Genomic DNA, 23457 nt, shown 5'->3' with positions numbered 1-23457 from the left:
ATTTTTTTCTTTATAAAATTTAGTCAAAATTTTACTTCTATAGAAAATTTAGTCAAAATTTTGTTTCTATAGAATATTTTGCAAAATTTTATTTCTATAGAAAATTTTGCAAAATTTTGTTTGCTACACATTTTTTTAATTGTATTTCTATTGATAATTTTTTCAAACTTTTATTTCTATAAAAAATTTTTGCCAAATTTTATTTCTATAAAAATTTTATTCAAAATTTTATTTCTATATATTTGGTCAAAATTTGATTTCTTTAGAAAATTTTATTTCTATAGAAAATTTAGTCAACATTTTATTTACTAGACAAAAATTTTTCCAAAATTGTATGCTCACTGATACTCACTGCTAAGTCGAAAACTTGTAGAAATTACTCAAATTTTTCAATGAATGAATCATAAATGCATTTTTGCGAAATTGTCTGATTTGAGATTTTATCAAAATGTAGATCTAAATACAAAGTTGTGCAGAGTATATTATAATCGTCCCGTCCGACTTTAGACTTTCCTTGCATTTTTATTTTTTGTTAAAATTGTGTTACGTCCCATAACGTTAGATTTAAATACAATTACAATTTTGTCTAAATCGATTCAGATTCAAATTCATGCATATGGGAATATAACCCTTATTATATAGCTCGCAACAAATTTTAAGGATTTGAGATAGTATCAATAATTTTGGTCCACAAATACATATACTGTTGGTATCTTCTCATATTATGATGGGTTTTTATATCATTATTTTCTTTATTAAACATTGCCCTAAATTTGAAATATAGAGTTCAATTGGCATCTAATGTGAAATTAAGACCTTTTTTGCACACATAACAAATAAATACGATACTTTATATCGATCCACTTACGGAACCCCCACAATAGAACCACAAATTAGTGGTATTAAAATGAGATTTAGTTATATTACCCGGAGTCGACTCCGGAGTCGGAGTCGAGCTGATGAAAAATGCTGGAGTCGGAGTCGGAGTCGAGCAAAATTGGCTCGACTCCACAGCCCTGGCTATAACAACCATAAAAGCTCCTAAATGCGATATTCTTCCAATCATATTTAACGGTAGTTGATTTTAAACTAGAGGTGTGCACGTGAGTAATAGTTTACTCACGCACACTCACGACGGAAAAATCTTACGCACGATATGGTTTGGTAGGACTCACGCTCAAGCACACTCACGAAAAGAAAATTTGTACTCACGCACGAAAATATCGTGACTCACGAAAAATATCGTGACTCACGAAAAATGTCGTGACTCACGAATAATTTTATGAGTAATTTACCTTAGCGTCGTATCTGAAAACATGTGCATTATTAAAATCGAGAGCGTTATTAAACCCTTAACATCCCAGGTGTCACTAAAATTGTAAATGAATTTAACCCTTAAGCGTTTTATGTTGGTGAGCGGGATTATTTTCGTGAGCGTAATTCGTTACTTAGGCACAACATTTTGGTTTGTTAATTACGCACACTCATGCCGTTGATATGAGCGTGACTCACGACTCACGCGTGAGTTACAAACATTTTTGTGAGTCACAACAATTTCGTGTCACGTGCACACCTATAGTTTAAACAAATATATACGGATTCCTATGAAAATTTCGTTGTAGGTAATTACTTGAAAGTGTACAGAATTTCAGGTGGTTTTGATGAAACTAACTATCAAGAAGATCGGTTTAAATCATACACTTTCCGAAGTTAAATTTAAAGTTTTTAAATAGGGAGATTTCACGAAAATCTTGATTTGAAACAAATTTGCCATTTCTTTTTATGAGCCATACCTCTAGATTTCCAATTCCAGGAAAATTGAATACAAATTACGATGTCTACATGCCCATGAATATATATAACAGGTCGGCTGATAAGTCCCCGGTTTAGTTTTTCATACTAAACGCAAAATTTTGATCAAAAACTTTAAAATAAGATTTTTTAAATTTTGGAGATGTTTGCTAAAATTTCGGTAGATTATTTTAGGACCGAGTGACAACAGTGCTTTCATGCCCTCAAGAAGTCAAATCGCGAGATCGGTCTATATGGGAACTACATCAAAACAGGGTATATCTTTTTGGACTTAAAGCTGAGTACTATGTTTTCAAGCTGAAAACCAGCTTGTTTTCACTGTTACTTTTTATACCCTCCACCATAGGATGGGGGGTATATTAACTTTGTCATTCCGTTTGTAACACATCGAAATATTGCTCTAAGACGCCATAAAGTATATATATTCTGGGTCGTGGTGAAATTCTGAGTCGATCTGAGCATGTCCGTCCGTCTGTTGAGATCACGCTAACTTCCGAACGAAACAAGCTATCGACTTGAAACTTGGGACAAGTAGTTGTTATTGATGTAGGTCGGATGGTATTGCAAATGGGCCATATCGGTGCACTTTTACGTATAGCCCCCATATAAACGGACCCCCAAATTTGGCTTGCAGACCCTCTAAGAGAAGCAAATTTCATCCGATCCGGCTGAAATTTGGTACATTGTGTTAGTATATGGTCTTTAACAACCATGCAAAATTGGTCCACATCGGTCCATAATTATATATAGCCCCCATATAAACCGATACCCAGATTTGGCTTGCGGAGCCTCTAAGAGAAGAAAATTTCATCCGATCCGGCTGAAATTTGGTACATGGTGTTAGTATGTGGTCTCTAACAACTATGCAAAAATTGGTCTACATCGGTCAATAATTATATATAGCCCCCATATAAACCGATCCCCCGATTTGGCTCGCGGAGCCTCTAAGAGAAGCAAATTTCATCCGATCCGTCTGAAATTTGGTACATGGTGTAAGTATATGGTCTCTAACAACCATGCAAAAATTGGTCCACATCGGTCCATAATTATATATAGCCCCCATTTAAACCGGTCCCCCGATTTGGCTTTCGGAGCCTCTAAGAGAAGCAAATTTTCAAATTTGGTACATTGTGTTAGTATAAGGTCTTTAACAACCATGCAAAAATCGGTCAAAATCGATCCATAATTATATATAGCCCCCATATAAACTGATCCCCAGATTTGGCTTGCGGAGCCTCTAAGAGAAGCGAAATTCATCTGATTCAGTTGAAATTTCGTACGTGGTGTTAGTATATGGTCTCTAATGACCATGCAAAAATTGGTCCACATCGGTGCATAATTATATATAGCTCCATATAAACCGATCGCCAGATTTGAACTCCGGAGCCTCTTGGAAGACCAAAATTCATCTGATTCAGTTGATTTTTGGTACGTGGTGTTAATATATGGCCTCAAACACCCATGCAAAAATTGGTCGAAATCGGTCGATAATTATGTATAGCCCCCATATAAACCGATCCCCAGATTTGACCTCCGGAGCCCTTGGAAGAGCAAAATTCATCAGATTCGGTTGAAATTTGGTACGGGATGTTAGTATATGGTATCCAACAACCATGCATGAATTGGTTCATATCAGTCCATAATTATATATAGCCCCCATATAAACCGATCCCCAGATTTGACCTCCGGTGCCTTGTGGAGTAGCAAAATTCATCCGATCTAGTTGAAATTTGGTACGTGGTGGTAGTATATGATATTTAACAACCATGCCAAAAGTGGTCCATATCAGTCCATAATCATATATAGCCCCCATATAAACCGATCCCGAGATTTGGTTTTGGAGCCTCTTGGAGGAGTAAATTTCCTCCGAGTCAGTCGAAATTTGGTACATTGTGCTAGTATATGGCCGTTAACAACCATGCCTAACTAGGTCCATATCGGTCTATAGTTATATATAGCCCTCAGATATATCGATCCCCAATCGTACAAAAATTGGTCCATATCAAGTTCATAATTGTATATAACCCCCAATATAAGCGACCACCATATTTCAATTCTGGCTCTCTACGTACCGTGCAAAAGTCCATATCGATTCGTAATTATTTGTAGACTTACCTATACATACCTTTTTTGTCTAATATATACCACGTATGGACTAACTCACAATTTAGAAAACGATGTTAAGAAGTTTTAAGACACCACAACCCATGTAATTCCATTGTGTATAACAGTCTTTCGTAGAAGTTTCTACGCAATCCATGGTGGAGGGTACATAAGATTCGGCCTGGCCGAACTTACGGCCGTTTATACTTGTTTTAGTTCAGTTTTAAAATTTTGTAAGAAATTTCCCCCAGTCCAACGATTCTATTCCAAGTATGTCTCAAAAATTTTATGAACAGTAAAATTTTAATCGCATACAAATTGGTCCAATTCTAACTAAAACAGAAGAATTTTTTCGTACACTTCTCAAAAATAGTAAGAATGAACTACAGCATGGTTAAAATGGGAATGATCTGGCGCTTAAGATTTTTTCTTTATTTTTAGATTTTTTCCTTATTTTTAGATACATTTCGTAAATGTAATTAAAAATCCAAAAATATCGGAAAATTTTCGCTAGTTTAATGAATCTCAAAATTTGGAATACAATTTAGTTCTCTTTTACGCACGAGATAGTTTATTTTTCCCATAATGTAGTTTACTTTTTTTCTGTGCATTTTCGAATTTGACCTACTTGCAGACAAAAGACGAGCTTGTGCAATGTTTCAGCGCCATAGCTTAATTTTTGAAGGCTGTAGCGTTATTACACCAGGCATACAGACAGGCGGACATCGTTATATCGCCATAGGATTTCTCCCTGATGAAGACTATATACATTTTATATAGTGGGAAATTCATATTTCGATGTGTTACAAACGGAATAACTATCTTATTATATCCCATCACCATTTTATGGTGGTGGGTTTAAAAATAGTAGATTTGACAGATGTTTCTAACTACAGAATTCGTTCACATGGTCTGATTGGGCAGTCATTGTGTGGATGAAATGATTCCATGGTCTACAAGCGAAAACATCTTCCACAAGTGGAATTTACTCTGTCACCTTAAAGAAGATTTGAGAGCGGCTATCATTTGCTTTGGCGTAAGTTCATGTACCTATTAGTATTAACATATTTGCATCTTGTTGCAATTAATAGTAAAATATATTAATTAAATGTTTCTAAAATAAACCTAAATTTTATTTCACGATAGGTTCACTTTGAGGTGTTTGATTACGCCAACAATAACCTGTTAAGATTTTATAGCAAATAAAATCATTACTAATATAACGCCTGAACTCTATTAGGAATAATTTTCTTTTTAAATAAACTCAGACGCAAATGCTTTTGGTTGCTTATGTTTATATATTATTATATAATGATCTACCAATAAAAGAAATGTCGTATATTTGTCATGTCTACCAATAATATGACATATATACCCGTGTAAGCTTGGTAATATTTTGTGTCAGCTACTGTGTATTTTGCAAAATGAAATAAAACACTTTTGAAGTAACCGAGCAAAATGTAAATACGATACTTCCCAATAGGTATTATAAAATAATTGTAATTTATTTATACTTAATTAGAATAATAAACATAATTGTTTCATGTTTCATTTAAACATAATAAACATACGAGTAATTGTTTCATGTTTCATTTGTGCTGCAATAAAATTTTGGAAAAGCTTTGAAAACCCCAGAAATAGGTCTGTTCGCGTACAGTAAAAAATATGCAGGAAAAACTAGTAAGAGAGTAAGAGTGTATTTTACTCTCTTTGCTTAAAATTGCTGAAAAGTATGCGAACCGCATCCAGTAACTATTTGCACATTCAAAATTTCAGCTTCTAAAAAATTTAATAACAAAAAGCGAATCATGTTTTTTAACTTCCAATGGTAGTTGCGGAACATGTACATTGTACTGGTACATTGTTTATTATCAACAACCAGCTGGCAACGTATGCTATGGTTTGGAAGATAACTGTCAATTGTAGTCTCTCTCCGGCTCTCTTTTGCTGGCTTTTTGGTGTAAACGAACGGCTTCCAGTAAAAATTTGTGATAATTATCAAAAATTATCGGATACTTGAGCGGAGCTAATGTCACCAGCGTTACTGAGATGGGATAATCCAACGCTGAAAAACTTTGTGGTGTTTAGTCGAAACTGGGATTGAACCCATGATCCGTTGTATGTAAGGCGTGCATGCTAATCATAGCACTATGTTGGCTCCCAATGCACTACCAAGCGAATGTGTTTTCGAAACCCAGCAAAAAAGTAGTGGGAATGATATTTTTTGAATCCGGAAGTGGTGCAAAATTGACGCAAAATTTAACATGAGCTTGTCAAAGGACGGATGTCTACCATTTCAACAGTCGTTACACTGAATTTGCATCACTTCTCAATGTGTGATCCGAATTCATTGTTTTGGTTGGATTAAATAATTTTGTGATATTTCGCCAAATAAATAATTTTTATATTTTTTTATGATTTGTAATGCATCCTAATGCTTGTCTGAAACGTTTAAACTCAAATATTTTCAATATTTTCAAATTCTCAATTTTTTTTTTAATGGATATGCCATTTTTGAATAATTTGTACCATTTCATTAATTCTTACTCTGTTTTTAACCCATTATTAGATAAAAAAAACTACCCCTTACAAATATGAAAAAAGCGAGTTATAAAAAAATTAATTTAAATAAATGCTGGGTAAAGAACGTTGGTTCAAATCTCACCAGCGACAATTTTTTATTAAATGGTTTTCTAAAAAAATAATTTTTATGTTATACATCGTTTTTTTTTTTTTGGCATATATTTTTGAATAAATTTATTTTTCCATTAAAAATCATCAAAAAATTAAAAATGATCGTAATTTGCAAAACCTTCTTGCGGATCCTCTAAGAGAAGCAAATTTCATCCGATCCGGCTGAAATTTGGTACGTGGTGTTAGTATATAATGCCAGATGTGCCAAACGTAGTGGATTACACTTTGGCGAGTCCACTTTTCAGGCTGAAATAATAGCAATAAGAGAGGTGGCGAATTGGCTGAGAAGTAATGTTCCAAAAAATGTGGGCATTAATATATACTCAGACAGTCAACATCCTTGGACTCTGTGTTCCTCAACTCGAAAACGGCCATCGACTGCCGCAAATCTCTCAATGAGATGGCTGAGCAGTACAATATTCACCTAATATAGGTGCCTGGCCATAGGAACATACCGGGGAACTGCGAAGCGGATGAGTTGGCAAGGCTAGGGACTACCTAACATATTCCAGGGGAACTAGAATCTGTTGGTGTGCCCCTGGCTACCTGCAAGCTCATGCTGCGTTAGAACGCTGTTATGATGGCAAATGTTCGATGGGAGAATTACAAGGGCTGTAACGACACCAAGCAAATATGGCCCCATTTAAACTTAAACCGCACACTAGATATGCTAGTGTTCTCGAGACGTCAGATACCACTCCTGATATCGGCTATAACGGGTCGCTGCCTGATAGGCGATTTTGCAAAAACTATAGGCGCGAAGTATGATGACTATTGTATGAGCTGTCATGATGCGGAGGAAAAGGAATCAATTAAACACCTCTTGTGTGAGTGTCCTGCATTTTGTGTAAAGCGCAAGCAATTTTTAGGAGCATATAGCTTCAGATTACTGGCGGATCTGGAAAACGTTAACTTAAGCAGTCTGCTAATGTTTTTGGAACAATCTGGTTGGTTCAACAAATAAAAATAATCAAGAAGGTTCAGCGGTTAAAACTAGAAGTGCCCATATATAATAGGTACTTTTAGTTAATGTGGTATCACAATGGACTGAATAGTCTAAGTGAGCCTGAATCTTAATCGGGCTGCTACTTTAACCTAACCTAACCTAACCTAACCTAGTATATGGTTTCTAACAACCATGCAAAAATTGGTCGATAACGGTCCATAATTATATATAGCCCCCATATAAACCGATCCCCAGATTTGATCTCCGGAGCCTCTTGGAGGAGCAAAATTCATCCGATCCGATTGAAATTTGGTACTTGGTGTTAGTATATGGTTTCTAACAACCATGCAAAAATTGGTCCATATTGGTCTATAATTATATATAGCCCTCATATAAATCGATCCCCAGATTTGACCTCCGGAACCTCTTGGAGGAGCAAAATTCATCCCATTCGGTTGAAATTTGGTACATAGTACTATTATATGGCCGCTAACAGCCATGCAACAGTTGGTCCATATCGGTCTATAGTTATATATAGCCGATCGCCAATCACACGAAAATTGATCCATATTGCCAAAAATAATCTACCAGAATTTTATTTCTATAGAAAATTTTGTCAAAATTTTATTTCTATAGAAAATTTTGTCAAAATTTTATTTCTGTAGAAAATTTTGTCAAACTGAATTATATACGTATTTAATCGGTTTTTTTTTTTGTTTTATATATACCCCGTACGGACTAACTTTAGAAGACGGTGTTAAGAAGTTTTAAGATACCTTGCCATCGGCAAGTGTTACCGCAACCCAGGTAATTCGATTGTGGATGACAGTCTTTAGTAGAAGTTTCTATGCAATCCATGGTGGACGGTACATAAGATTCGGCCTGGTCGGACTTACGGCCGTATATACTTCCCAGCAGCGGAATATTAGATGCCTTCTTATTTATACTGCAACTATAAGTGCTTCTTGAAGATCCGATAGTCATGCACGTTTCGCTTCTACTAGCAGGCAATTTTACATGCCTCGAAGAGAGCATTTTTGCACTTAAGAAAAATGTTGCTTCACAGGGTATTAATAATATCAAAACGTATGCGCCAAATGTGTACACAAGAGTTGTTTGCTACAGAAAAAGCTAACTTTTTTATAATAAATTATTAAACTAATATGTAAAAAAGTTCGGCCAAGCAAAATATTTCAATATCATAGATAACCACAGAAAACATCATTAGAATATTTAATTTTTTCTCGCAATTCTGTTTAATATTCAAACACGACTTTGTGACAGTTCATTTTCATCAAAATTTGGAAAACTTTACCTTTCGATTTTTTTACTTTTTCAAAATTAAAAAAACATGACTTTTAAATGCCATTAAATCGGATAATATTACACAATCATATTCAGGGTATGTCTGTACATACACTTATAAAAATTACTTGAATTCAAAGAAATTTTTGGGGGTTTAAATCTACACTAAAAAAATATTTACGTGATATTATGCAACCTAAATTTTTCGATGCAAAATTTACAATATTAAGGACAAATTTCATTAAAATAATGAAATTTTAATTAAAATAAAGTCTATAATCTTTGCCTCAAAAATTTTTTCATTAAAGTTAGGACACAAATTTTGTAAATTTGCGTCCCTTAGTTAAAGTCGCATGCCTATGAACTAAGGCAAATATTCTTTAAAGTAAAGAAACACATTTTCGATTTAAAGAAATTGTCCTTAAATTAACTGAAATATTGAAACTTTACATTTAAGATAAATACGCTTCAAATATAGGCTAAGACTTATTTTGAGGATTTAGCGTCTTTGGTTTAAAGTTTTTTTTTTTGTATTAATAAACCGCGGAAAGAAAATTTGATACATGAGATCTGTACCCTAATTTTAATTTTATGTAAAAAATTTCTTTATTTTAAAGAAGCAGCATCTTTTAAAGTAAAGACAAAATCTTTGGAACCAGACATGTTTTTTTTAGTTTAGTATGAATGAAACAGAAACCCCAAAAAAGCAAACGATTTTCTCCGAAATATTTTAAAAATCTAAAAAACTAATAAATTTATGAAAAAAAATGTTCATTTTTAACCCGAAATAAGTCTAAGACGGCAAGTGCAGAATTCGCAAACTACACTCAAAAAAAGTTTACTTGGATCCAAAGATTTTGACCTTCCTTTAAAGATTTAGGTATTGTTTCCGAGCCAAGGATGCGGCTTCTTCAAAATAAAGACATTTTTTACGGACCTCCCTAGATATCCTTAAAATAAGTCTTAGCCTATATTTGAAGCCTTTTTATCTTAAATTTAAAAATTCAATATTTCAGTTGAGTTAAAGACGATTTCTTTAAATTTAAAATGGTTTTCTTTAATTTAAGGAAATTTTGCCTTGCTTCAAAGATGAACAACTTCAGCAGAGTGACGCAAAAGTTCAAGATTTGTGTCCTAAATTTAAGGAAAAAAATGTTTGAAACAAGGATTATAAACTTTCTTTTAATTAAAATTTCATTATTTTAAAGAATTTTGTCCTTAACATTGCGTAAATTTCGAGTCCTAAAATTTAAGTTGCATAATCCTCCATATTAGGACAATATTTTTTTCAGTGTACGGATGATGTGATAAAAGAAAAATGATGTTTAATGTAAACCATTATGTAAACTAAACTCAAAATATGTCGGCATGAAAAGTAAACATTGTATTACTCGCTCTTTCTTTCTAGATTATAAAATAATTGTCTATGCCTTTCCGTTACAAGAGATAGTAGATCTCTTGTAACGTTTCTCTTTTCTTCTTAAATTTTGCATTGGTTTATTTTGATATACTCTTAAATGACCCAATGTCAAAATTTTTTTAATTACCGTTACATTCAAAAAGGCAACCACTTATATTTAAAGTAATAAAAGTGATGTAGGCCATTCATCTTCTGATGGTAAATGAAGCTGAATGTCTAGCGCAGGAGAAGGCTTCTAAACCAAATTCCATCAAGAGTAGTGTTTTTTTCTACTTGGTAAGTAATTTATAAAATGTATGCAATACTCAATACTAATTGTTTTACTTTTACTAATAGGAACATTTTTTAATTTACTGGAAAACTACAGCATTGAAGGAGGAAAAATACATAATCAACCTAATTTGTCGTTGAGTTGAGATTTTTGTAACACAAATTCCATTGGTGAGTTGTTAAGTACAGTCATTTTCTATTTATATGTTTTCTGTTATTAGTTTAATTTAAATTTTTGTTATTTCATTTTGTAGCAGACAACAGTTACTTTTTTCGTTTTGCCACATTTTGGTAAGTAGAAAAAATATATTTCTAAGATGGATAAAAGGTCAATCAAAAGAAAAATTAAGAAACGCAAAGAAGAAGTTGTGAAAGAAATTAGACTTTCGGTCTACGGGAAGGTTGAGTCGGAATCACTCGAAAACAGCATAATTAATGATGTTTTGAATACTAATTCGTTCCAAGAACAAAATGATTCCGAAAGGGAATTTTCATATAATTTACCTGAAGACCAAACAATTCAAGACCGACTTATCAAATGGTATAATGAATATCAACCAACAAGGTCTTGCGTAAATGCATTGCTTGCTATTCTCCGTATCGAAAATATAAAAGTTCCTAAGTCTCTAGATGGTTTGCTACGAAAAAAAAAAGAAAAAGTAATAATTAGAACTGTCTCGCCTGGAACATATACACATATCGGGTTGGCTAAACAATTGCAAAAGATCCCTGAATGTCTCATAAAAAATATAGACTGTATTGAGATTGATATCGGCGTAGACGGACTTCCGCTATATAAAAGTTCAACAACATGTTTATGGCCAATTATGGGAAGAGTAGTAAATGTAGAGGGAATTGAAATATTTCTAATAGGAACCTATGTAGGTGACAAAAAACCTTTCGATGTTGATAATTTCCTCCATGACTATATCAACGATATTCGGAAACTCAAGGAAGAGGGAATAATTTTGTTTGAAAAAAAATATAGTATATCTATAAGAGCGTATATTTGCGACACCCCAGCCCGAGCTTTTTTATGCGGCATTATTGGTCATAATTCTCTTAATGGATGCAGCAAATGCTATCAAATTGGGAAATACCTTGACAACGTCACAACATTTTCAACGTCGTCTTCCGACTTAAGAACGGATACGGACTTTCATAATCGCAAGCGTAAGGAATTTCATAAAGGCCGATTTCAATTTTCCCATAGTTTATTAGAATCAATTGGAACGAAAATGATAAGCCAGTTCCCCTTAGATCCAATGCACTTAATCGATTTGGGTGTAACAAAGAAGATGTTGACGTATTTAGTAAAAAATAAAACAATATTTAAACTATCGGATGAAGACTTAAATGATTTGTCGCGAAAGTTAATAGATGTAGCTCGTTATGTGCCCAAAGAATTTCAACGAAAACCACGAGGATTGAATGATCTGTGTAGGTGGAAAGCAACGGAATTTCGACAGTTCATATTGTACTATGGGCCATATCTCATAAAAGAATTTGTAAATGATGAAGTTTTTTATGAAATTTTACTACTTCATGTAGCTTACAGGTTATTATCTAGTCCAAAATATTCCTCCGATTTGTGTCCACTTATAGAGAATATTCTCAAAAAATTTGTCGTAAACTTTATTAAAATTTTCGGTGCAAATAGCGTAACATTTAATGTACACGGGCTACTGCATTTAACGCAATGTGTGAACGATTTTGGAGAAGCTTCAAAATTTTCTGCATATGGCTTTGAAAATTTTTTATATAAACTAAAAAGAAAAATTAGAAAACCAAATCAAATTTTGCAGCAAATATATACAAAATTTAGCGATACACCCTTAATCACATCTAAAACACATAACGAAATGAAAGGGCTTCATAACAACTTTGAAAGTTACGAAACGAGTTTATACTTTTTAAGTACAAAAAGTCCTAACAATTTCTGTTGCATAAATCCTTTCATTCCAGTAATGATAACAGGATTTGCAGCTAACCCATCTCCAAGTATAAAAGGTGTAAGGGTGCATAATTTACGAAATTTATTTAGTGATCCAATACAATCTTCCTTTATGGATATCTATTTAGGCGACATTACAATGGGGGAAGACGAAACATTCGATATTGCGGATATAAGGTGTAAACTGGTAGCTTTTCCCCATGAACATTCTTATATTCTAATGCCTCTTTTACATACCGACATTTGAAATGAATATTTCTCTTATATATCAAAATTAAGAAATTTAAATAGCAAACTGGCCAGCATAGCATTTATCAAAAAATATGGGAATATAAGTACTGAATATTAATATTAACCACACATAACATATTTTCAGAAAAATATTGAAAATGTCGGAAAAAATGAGCAAAGTTACAGCACAAATAAGAGGTAATTTTTAGTTTTTATAAAAATGTTACTAAAAATAACATATACATTTTATATTTATTTTACAGATTTGCAGAAAGATGTAAAGGAGCTTCAGTTATTGATTCAGAAGCAGACCGATAAATTTGCGGAAATGTTAAGCACCTTAGATGTCAAAGTAGAGCAGCTAATTAATTTAAAAAAATCACAAGATAACTCATACAAGGTGTTCCCTCTTCAGACTGAAGAAGATTTACAAAGCTTTAATACGAAACTTTCCAACGAGGAGGAACAACAGTGTGCTATAGCCATTATTAAGAACATTTTAACGAAAGGCGGTTTGGCAAAAAATTTCTTTAGTTTGTTTAGCAAAACTATAATTAACGAATTTAATTGCGATGGTTTTCAGAAGAAAAAGGCATTTAAACTATATGCCAACATAGATAATGTCCTATTCAAAGCTATGCAGGACGATGTAATAACATTTGATCTTTATAAACGCGAAATTAAAAGAGCCTTCAAATTTGCTAAAAATAAAATTTATAAAGAAAAATGTTTATCGAAGACAGCAAATACTATGACCTAAATAGTTTCAATTACTACTGTACTTTTAAGATTTTATCCAATAATATTAGTAACAACAACTAAAATATGACTTAAATAATTTCAATTAGTATTGTACTTTTCAGATTTTTTATCCAATAATAATAAAAAAATAAAAAAACACTCCAAATAAGTCTTAATTATTGTTTACAAATAAGGTAAGTATAAGTGTTTTAGGATGTTAGTTTGGTATTCAAAGAAAAATTCTATTGTTTGTATTTCATTAAAAAATTTAAAAACACTTGAATTCCGAGTTCCAGATGCGATAATTTTTCTTGTTGACGTAGTCACCAAGATGGAAATTTTTTTGAAGAATGTACCATACCATCAAGATACCAAATGTGAATAAATTTATAGATGGAAGAACTTACAAAATGTCATGTAGCCTTAGTCTAGCAAAATTTTCTTTCAAGTGAAAATAACCAATTTTAATATCTTAATTATAAGAAACAAACGACTCTATTGAAAGAAAACAAAACAAACAACAAGAAAAAACTATATATTAGAGAAATTCGTTTTCTATGCTAAGCAAAATTCGCATTCGTATTTTAAAGACAAGAAATCTTTAGCCTCATGACAATATTTTTTCAGTGTAGTTATTTAGCTTTGGATCATTGTAATTGTAAGTAATCCATACATTTCATCTATATAACATATATTTCAATGTGTAATAAACGGAAAGAAAATTTGAAGGGGAAAGGGGGTGGGTGCTGCACAAAATAATATTTTTAACTCCACAAAAAATGTTTTTATAGTTATTTATAGCATATATTAATTTTTCAACCGTCGTAAACATCAGAGATAACAGTGGTACTGAAACCCAATTAAAAAAAATCTGCCTCTCATAAAAACACATGTAAACTTGCATGCTAAGAGTAGTCATCATATCATGCCAATTCGTACAATGCAAGTATGATGTTCTCTTTGTCTCTTCAAATCATTCTCAGTAAAATCTCATCACATGTAAACTTGCTTTCTCAGAGAAGGCGTAATATAACGAATACTAGAAGAATGCAAGTGTGCTGTTGTTTGTTCTAAAAATAGACATTAGCTTATATGGAGGTTTTAGCATCAACTTTTTATAACAGGCGATGGATGAGTGAGTAGAACACAGGACTAGCAGAAATGAGACCCAGGTTCGAAACCGGCGGCGGTGAAAATAAAGTAAGTAAAGAAATAATAAAATAATAATGGTTGGAATGTTTAATTAAAGTCAGATACATAAGAGAAATGATATGAAATATAAAAAATATAGAACTTTGTTTATTATTTTTTTTCTGAGCACATTCCAAAATGACACTTTTATATGCCTTATAAAATGCCTGGATTTGCAGAGGGTTTTACATGCCTGGCAAATGACTCATTATAATAGCGTTCTTTTTGCAGTATATTTTTCCGCCCTACCATGAGAAGCGTAAGAGGAGACCTCCTCTCCAATGACACGCCGTGTAAATCTGAAAGCGAGCGCGTATGTGCTTTGCATGCCTACTGCATGTGTTGGGAGGCATTATAAAACGCCTGCTGTACGCCTATTTCCGCTGCTGGGTTGTTTTATTTTGCTGTTATAATTTTTTTTTACTTTTTTTTATTGATTTTCTATGTTTTGCGAAATGTAGTTGTCCAAAATGTTCACCGAAAACGTCCTAATTCCGTACTTTCTACGACTTGTCCTATCATGTGTGCGCCACACTGTGGAACAGGGTATTATAAGTTAGTGCATATGTTTGTAACACCCAGAAGGAGACGAGATAGACACATGGTGTCTTTGGCAATAATGCTCAGGCTGGGTCCCTGAGTCGAAATAACCATGTCCGTCTGTCCGTCCGTCCGTCCGTCTGTCTGTGAACACATTTTTGTGATCAAAGTCTAGGTCGCAATTTAAGTCCAATCGCCTTCAAATTTGGCACATGTTCCTAATTTGGGTCAGAATAGAACCCTATTGGTTTTGGAAGAAATCGGTTCAGATTTAGATATAGCTCCCATATATATCTTTCGCCCGATATGCACTAATATGGACCCAGCAGCCAGAGTTTTATACCGATTTGCTTGAAATTTTGTACAAACATAACACTTATTCGTATAGTCAAGTGTGCAAAATTTGATAGAAATCGGTTCAGATTTAGATATAGCTCCCATATATATCTTTCGCCCGATATGCACTAATATGGACCCAGCAGCCAGAGTTTTATACCGATTTGTTTGAATTTTGTACAAACATAACACTTAGTCGTATAGTCAAGTGCGCAAAATTTGATAGAAATCGGTTCAGATTTAGATATAGCTCCCATATATATCTTTCGCCCGATGTGGACTTATATGGCCCCACACGCTCACAAAAAATCGTTTCTGTAACATATACTCCCAAACATATTTTGCTTCAAGCATATACATTTTTGGGTATTGCCCAAACATTTATATGTTTGATCTCTACCAATATATAATATGTTTGAAAGCATATTGGTCTAAACAATATATGTTTGGGTAGTCTAAGTTCCAAACATTTTGTATTTTTGCATCCAAAGTCAATAATTTTGTCTTCCAAAAAACAATATGTTATTATGTGACCATATAATATGTTTGGAAGCATTTTGTACCCAAAAATATTATATGCTTAAAAAAATTTCTCCCAAACAATATTGTGCTCAAAATTTTATTTATTTATTTATATATTTACAATCATAATGAATTATGAAAATAAACAGGTAATATAGGTGCTAACAACATAGGTTTTCGACCTGAATGCTCAAAATTTTGTTTCTGCCCAATTGTATATTCCCCGACATCTTTCTCACTTCCACGATATTTTTTAGTTCTTAGCACCTTTTTCTGTAATACAAACATTGTAGAAGAAATTATTCAATTTTATGATTTTTTTTATTTTAATTTTACCTTTTGCCGGACGGGGATTCGAACAGCGGACCACACAGTTTGTAAGGATCAAAGAAGTAGCAGATCAATTGCCCAAGGAAAAATAAAATGTTAATTTTTTTAATAACAAGCAACAACCACCAACTTAATTCAATATCGCTCCCTGTTAAATAGCGCTCCAAGCTACTAAACGCATATATGTTTATAGGCTATTTCTAAATTAATATATGTTTGCATCCAAGCATATTATATTTACAAACATTTTATGTCCCAAACATAATATGTTCTAACATATTAACATATATGTCTCAAACATGTTATGCTAGTTTATGAACATTATATGCTTGTACTCAAAAATATTGTGTTTAAAAATTTGTGTTCCAAACATATAATGTTTATAGCCAAACATATGAAAAACGGTCTTTTTCATCCGTGCAGAAGCCAGATTTTTGGCCGAAATTGGTTGAAATTTTGCACTAGGAGTACAATTAGTAGTATAGTCAAGGATGCAAAATTTGATTGAAATCGGTTGAGATTTAGATATAGCTCCCATATATATCTTTCGTCCGATGTGGACTAATATGGTCCTAAAAGCCAGAGTTTTGGCCCAATTTGGTTGAAATTTTGCACAAGGAGTAAAATTCGTAGTATAGTCATGTGTGCCCAATTTTATTGAAATCGGTTCAGATTTAGATATAGCTTCCATATATATTTTCGCCCGATATGGACTTTTATAGCCCCAGAAGCCAGAGTTTTGGCCCAATTTGGTTGAAATTTTGCACTAGGAGTACAATTAGTAATATAGTCATGTGTGCAAAATTTGATTGAAATCGGTTCAGTTTTAGATATAGCTCCCATATATATGTTTTTCTGATTTCGACAAAAATGGTCAAAATACCAAAATTTTCCTTGTAAAATCGCCACTGCTTAGTCGAAAAGTTGTAAAAAGACTCTAATTTTCCTAAAGTTCTATTACATATATATCGAGCGATAAATCATAAATAAACTTTTGTGAAGTTTCCTTAAAATTGCTTCAGATTTAAATGTTTCCCATATTTTTTTTTACTAAAATTGTGTTCCACACTAGTGCATTAGCCAACTTAAATTTTGAGCCTACAGATTTTGTAAAAGTCTATCAAAATCTGTCCAAATCGAGTGGTATTTAAATTTATGTATTTGGGACAAACCTTTATATATAGCACCCAACACATTTGACGAATGTGGTTTGGTATCGAAAATTTAGATCTACAAAGTGGTGCAGGGTATAATATAGTCGGCCCCGCCCGACTTTAGACTTTGTGAAAAAAATCGATAGAAGATCCCGGGATGCGCTTTAAACGAAATTTTTGTGGACTTGTCCAAAAGGACTGCATCGGAAATGGAAAAAAACATAATGGGAGATGCACTTTAAAAGAAATGTTTGTGGAACAACTTCCAATTTTTTTGCTGGGATATTGAGTATTATGTTACATTCTCTTTATCACCATGGACTGAATAGTCTAAGCGAACTTTAAACTTAATCGGGCTGCCATTTTAACCTAACCTACATTCTCTTGGTCAAAATGATAGAAATGAAAATTTTATATGTTCGCTGTTCGCAATCATTTCATTTAGTATCTCGAATATGACAACCATAATTGCGGTTTTCCTTGGCATATTTGAAGAATGGAATCGAAGAATTTTCTCTGTACATATTGGGAAAATTTAAATTTCACCATTTTCATTTCATATTAAATTGAATAAGGGTATCATTATATTTGACCTAGTCAGGTTTATTGATGACAATTATCTCTTTGCAAGTATTTCAATAATTTCTATAGGATTTCACCTTTTATATTAAAATCCATTTGGATGTTGTTCGATTCTAGGGATCCTGTAACTTGATCCTTTTGAAATGACATCCATTCCACTCAAGCGAATAAGTTTTCGTTTGTTGTCAAATTAAACCACAAAGCTAATTTGCATGCAAATGGTATTGGAAGAGTACACCAGGAATACCATATCAATGCCAGGAAACTTCATCCACCGTATAAACACAAACATACAAATTTGCATAAAATTTTCTATGAATCCCAAAGTCATTTTCTCCTAAAGAAAATGACTATTCAGAGACAACACCAGTGGTGAGAAATCAGAGGTAAGAAGGCATGAATTTTATATTCACTTCATGAATCATGAAAAACGTATAAACCATTATGTGAACATTTTATTCTTGCCTCTAGTTGGCCAAAGCATTTTTCTTTGATTGTAAAATCACTTCCTCGCTAAAATAAAAATAAGCACTAAAAGTTTTCTTATGTGTATTTTGAGAATTTACCATTGCTACCATGGTTTTTGCTGGTTCCTGTATAATATATATGAGAATCGAGCCACGTACCATTAGAGTTGTAAGTCCACATCAACACACAAATGTCGCTATAAACATTAGCACACAAGCAAATCTATTTATAGACCAGTGTGTAATGTACACACAAAGCGCATTTAAAGAGACTTCGTTTAACGAAAACGAATAAAGAATTAGTAAGTGGAAGGAGACTTCTATTACCCCGGTTTATAAATCGGGAGCCAAGGATAATGTCAGTAATTATAGGCCAATTTCTAAGCTTAGTAACATAGCTAAATTATTTGAGCATATTATATGTGAAAAGATATATTTCGCCTAATCAACATGGGTTTGTTAGAGGACGGTCTACAGTTACTAATTTAGTCAGTTTTTCGCAGTATTGTATTTCGAATTTTGAACTGGGATTTCAAATTGATGCCATTTATACTGATTTGTTCAAAGCATTTGATAAGGTCTCGCATTCTTTGCTTATTAATAAATTATTTTTAATGGGTTTTCATTCAAGTTTCTTGAATTGGATAGCCTCATATCCATTAGCGTAGCTAGACAATTTTCCTAGGGGGGCTATAGCCCCCCTAGCTAAAAATTTATAGACTGAACTTATAGGTTCAATTATTGTTTTATTTCATAAAAAAGAATACAAAAATAGACATCAAAATAATATATAATAAAGCAACTAAAAGTAGTTCCACACTTTTCCCAGCAAAAAAATTGGGATTTGTTTTAAAGCACAACTTTAAAATCACTTCCAAAAATGTCCTCACAAAGAAGTTAATTATATTAACTACACAGGAAGTTTTTTACTTCAGTTTTTTCATATTTTAATGCGTAAGTTTTGTTTTCTTTTTTCAAATAGTTTAAAAAAAGAGTAAGAATAAATAAAATGGTAAAAATTATTCAAATTTTGCCACAAAAATGCTAATCCATTATAGAAAAATCGATCATTTTTGAAAATATTCAAACAAACGTTAGAATGCATTAAAAATCATAACAAAATATAAAAATTATTATAAATTAATGTTTCTTGAAGCTCGAGGTCTTTATAAATATTTATATAATTCTAACAAAAGTTCGACCAAAAATCAAATAAAAAACGAATAAATAAAAATTATATATTTGGGAAAATATCACACAACGATATGGATCACGCCGTAAGAAGTGATGCAAATTTATTGAAACGGTGGACATTCGTTCTATGACGAGTTCCTATTACATTCATCGCTTCTCCGCCAATTTTGCACCACTTCCGGACCCAAAAAGAACATTTTCACTTCTTTTTTGGCGACGCTTTTTTGCAGTATTATTAATTTATGAAAAATAGTTTTAATACCAATTACTATTTTTTAATTAAGATGACTAAACCAGACTAAACAATATAATAAAGAAGCTTTACAGCCTGTTTATGTATGTCGAATGAGCTCTGTGTATCGACTAAAAAAATTTATAACCAAAAAACAGCTGTTTCTATGCATTTCAGTCGATCGATTGAACTCGTTCGACATACAGAAACAGGCTGTTAGTTATTCAACTAAACCATAAGTTCAATCACAGCTCTATTTCATAAATATCAGACTTCAAACATTACCATCGGCAACTGCTACCACAACCCAAGTAATTCTCCCCAGAGGCCTTCCTACGCTTATGCTCATATCTTTTGGAGCGTAAGTGTGTTGTTGTTGTTGAGTCTTGTCCGTCATATGCTTATACTGCTACTTCGGGAATTCCCCAAGGTAGTATCCTTGGCCCTTTATTGTTTATTCTATTTGTTAATGATATATCTTCTTTGCTAAAATATTCACGTATGTTAATGTATGCAGATGATTGGAAAATTTTTTCTCGTGTAAATTCTTTTATGGATACTCTTCGTTTACAATCTGATTTGGATGCTATTTCGTTATGGTGTTCTAAAAATGGTTTACCGATTAATGTGTCTAAATGTTGCAAAGTTTCTTTTAGTAAATCTAATAATCTTATTTGCTGTGATTATTTTATCAACTCATGTACAGTTAAATGTTCTAATGAAGTTTTGGACCTTGGGGTCTTTTTTGATTACAAATTTTCTTTCATCAGTCATTTGGATTATATTGTTCCTAAGGCTTATGCTCTTCTTGCGTTTATTAACAGAAATTGTAAAGATTTTAACGATCCGTATACTTTTAAATTAGTGTATTCCTCAATAGTGCGGTCAAGATTGGAATATGCTTGTATTATTTGGAATCCTTATGTGGGTAAATATTGTAATAGAATTGAACAGATACAAAGAAGGTTTTTGAAATTTGCTCTTAGGTCAATTAATTTCTCTACTCCTGAACCATCTTATTTGGACAAATGCAGGCTTATATCACTTAAAACACTTGAGAATAGAAGAATGCTTCAGTCACAAATGTTTCTGTATAAAATTATAAATGGTCTAGTAGATTGTTCTGATTTGCTTAAACTTTTGCATTTGAATGTGCCTCCAAGGCTTCTGCGTCATAATAAGTTCTTTTACGTTCCATTACATAGAACGAATTATTCTTGTAACGAGCCTATAACAAGGGCTTTAAAAGAGTTCAACAGAATCAATGAATACAATTTGGATTTAATGTTTAATATTGAAAAATTCGCTAATTTATTAGATATTATATATTTTTAGTTTTAAGTCCTAGTCTGTAAGGAATTTCTGTTATTCCATAGACTGAAATAAATAAATGAATAAATAAATTTAGTTGCAAACGTGTGATGCTCCTCTTCTAGCACGCGAAACAACGTTGGTACTATATGTTTGATAACAAATGGGCCGCCAAGGGCCTTCATTAAGAAAACTCTAGTATAGCATCTCCTACTGGCTTATGTTAGTTCATATGTCTGTTGAGATTTTTAAGATTGTATTGAAAATTCAACTTTATTCAGATTAATATCGTATGACCATGAACAGAACAAAATACTCTCCTACTGAGGATTCTCAGAATTTTTAATGTGATTATGATATACATTTTCCTCTGGTTTTATGGCCTTGTTTACTCATATATTTTGTTTCTTAATGCCAATTAAAAACAACCGCAGTTTTAATAATGTTCCAAATTCCTTCCTTTTTATAGACTATAAATTTTATTGTTTGAATTTTTATTATTTTACGTATACAACAATCACAATAATGTGCCTGTGAAACTAATTGAGCCTAATATTTATAGATCATTAACACTAAATAAAGGTCGCGAAAAGCATGATCTAAATTACGAGAGTTAATATTATTTTTTTTTAATTCAGTTGTTTTGGAAATGGAAATATTAAAAATTTCTGTAGCAATAACAATAACAAAGGAGATAGTTAACAAATAACAAGTAAGGAAAGTCTAAAGTCGGGCGGGGCCGACTATATTATACCCTGCACCACTTTGTAGATCTAAATTTTCGATACCATATCACATCCGTCAAATGTGTTGGGGCTATATATAAAGGTTTGTCCCAAATACATACATTTAAATATCACTCGATCTGGACAGAATTTGATAGACTTCTACAAAATCTATAGACTCAAAATTTAAGTCGGCTAATGCACTAGGGTGGAACACAATGTTAGTAAAAAACAAGTAAGGAAAGTCTAAAGTCGGGCGGGGCCGACTATATTATACCCTGCACCACTTTGTAGATCTAAATTTTCGATAACATATCACATCCGTCAAATGTGTTGGGGCTATATATAAAGGTTTGTCCCAAATACATACATTTAAATATCACTCGATCTGGACAGAATTTGATAGACTTCTACAAAATCTATAGACTCAAAATTTAAGTCGGCTAATGCACTAGGGTGGAACACAATGTTAGTAAAAAACAAGTAAGGAAAGTCTAAAGTCGGGCGGGGCCGACTATATTATACCCTGCACCACTTTGTAGATCTAAATTTTCGATAACATATCACATCCGTCAAATGTGTTGGGGCTATATATAAAGGTTTGTCCCAAATACATACATTTAAATATCACTCGATCTGGACAGAATTTGATAGACTTCTACAAAATCTATAGACTCAAAATTTAAGTCGGCTAATGCACTAGGGTGGAACACAATGTTAGTAAAAAACAAGTAAGGAAAGTCTAAAGTCGGGCGGGGCCGACTATATTATACCCTGCACCACTTTGTAGATCTAAATTTTCGATAACATATCACATCCGTCAAATGTGTTGGGGCTATATATAAAGGTTTGTCCCAAATACATACATTTAAATATCACTCGATCTGGACAGAATTTGATAGACTTCTACAAAATCTATAGACTCAAAATTTAAGTCGGCTAATGCACTAGGGTGGAACACAATGTTAGTAAAAAACAAGTAAGGAAAGTCTAAAGTCGGGCGGGGCCGACTATATTATACCCTGCACCACTTTGTAGATCTAAATTTTCGATAACATATCACATCCGTCAAATGTGTTGGGGCTATATATAAAGGTTTGTCCCAAATACATACATTTAAATATCACTCGATCTGGACAGAATTTGATAGACTTCTACAAAATCTATAGACTCTAAATTTAAGTCGGCTAATGCACTAGGGTGGAACACAATGTTAGTAAAAAAATATGGGAAACATTTAAATCTGGAGCAATTTTAAGAAAACTTCCCAAAAGTTTATTTATGATTTATCGCTCGATATATATGCATTAGAAGTTTAGGAAAATTAGAGTCATTTTTACAACTTTTCGACTAAGCAGTGGCGATTTTACAAGGAAAATGTTGGTATTTTGACCATT

At 32.7% G+C, this 23457-nt stretch overlaps 1 protein-coding gene and 1 long non-coding RNA gene across 2 annotated transcripts; both read left to right on the top strand.

Annotated features, from left to right (window-relative positions):
• Positions 1-253: 253 nt before the first annotated feature.
• LOC142221244 (uncharacterized) lies at positions 254-5507 on the top strand. Its single transcript, XR_012717970.1, has 2 exons — positions 254-4951; positions 5062-5507. It is a non-coding gene; the product is annotated as an uncharacterized LOC142221244 (long non-coding RNA).
• Positions 5508-10634: 5127 nt separating this feature from the next.
• Positions 10635-13495, top strand: LOC142226441 (uncharacterized). Its single transcript, XM_075296465.1, has 4 exons — positions 10635-10721; positions 10805-10841; positions 12881-12933; positions 12999-13495. Exons 3-4 carry the CDS (start codon positions 12894-12896, stop codon positions 13493-13495), a joined length of 537 nt encoding a protein of 178 aa, XP_075152580.1. The 5' UTR covers positions 10635-10721; positions 10805-10841; positions 12881-12893.
• Positions 13496-23457: the final 9962 nt, after the last annotated feature.

This window comes from Haematobia irritans, chromosome 1, assembly GCF_050003625.1.
Source record: "Haematobia irritans isolate KBUSLIRL chromosome 1, ASM5000362v1, whole genome shotgun sequence".
In the NCBI taxonomy this organism is placed as follows: Eukaryota; Metazoa; Arthropoda; class Insecta; order Diptera; family Muscidae; genus Haematobia; species Haematobia irritans.
Note: the sequence above shows the minus strand (reverse complement) of the source record. Positions and strands in the feature narration are given on the sequence as shown.

Excerpts from the sequence above, each read along its gene's own strand:
- LOC142226441 (XM_075296465.1), top strand. The coding sequence starts at position 12,894 with ATGTCGGAAAAAATGAGCAAAGTTACAGCACAAATAAGAG. Across the intron at positions 12,934-12,998 it reads AGTTACAGCACAAATAAGAG|ATTTGCAGAAAGATGTAAAG; the intron begins GTAATTTTTAGT and ends TTTATTTTACAG.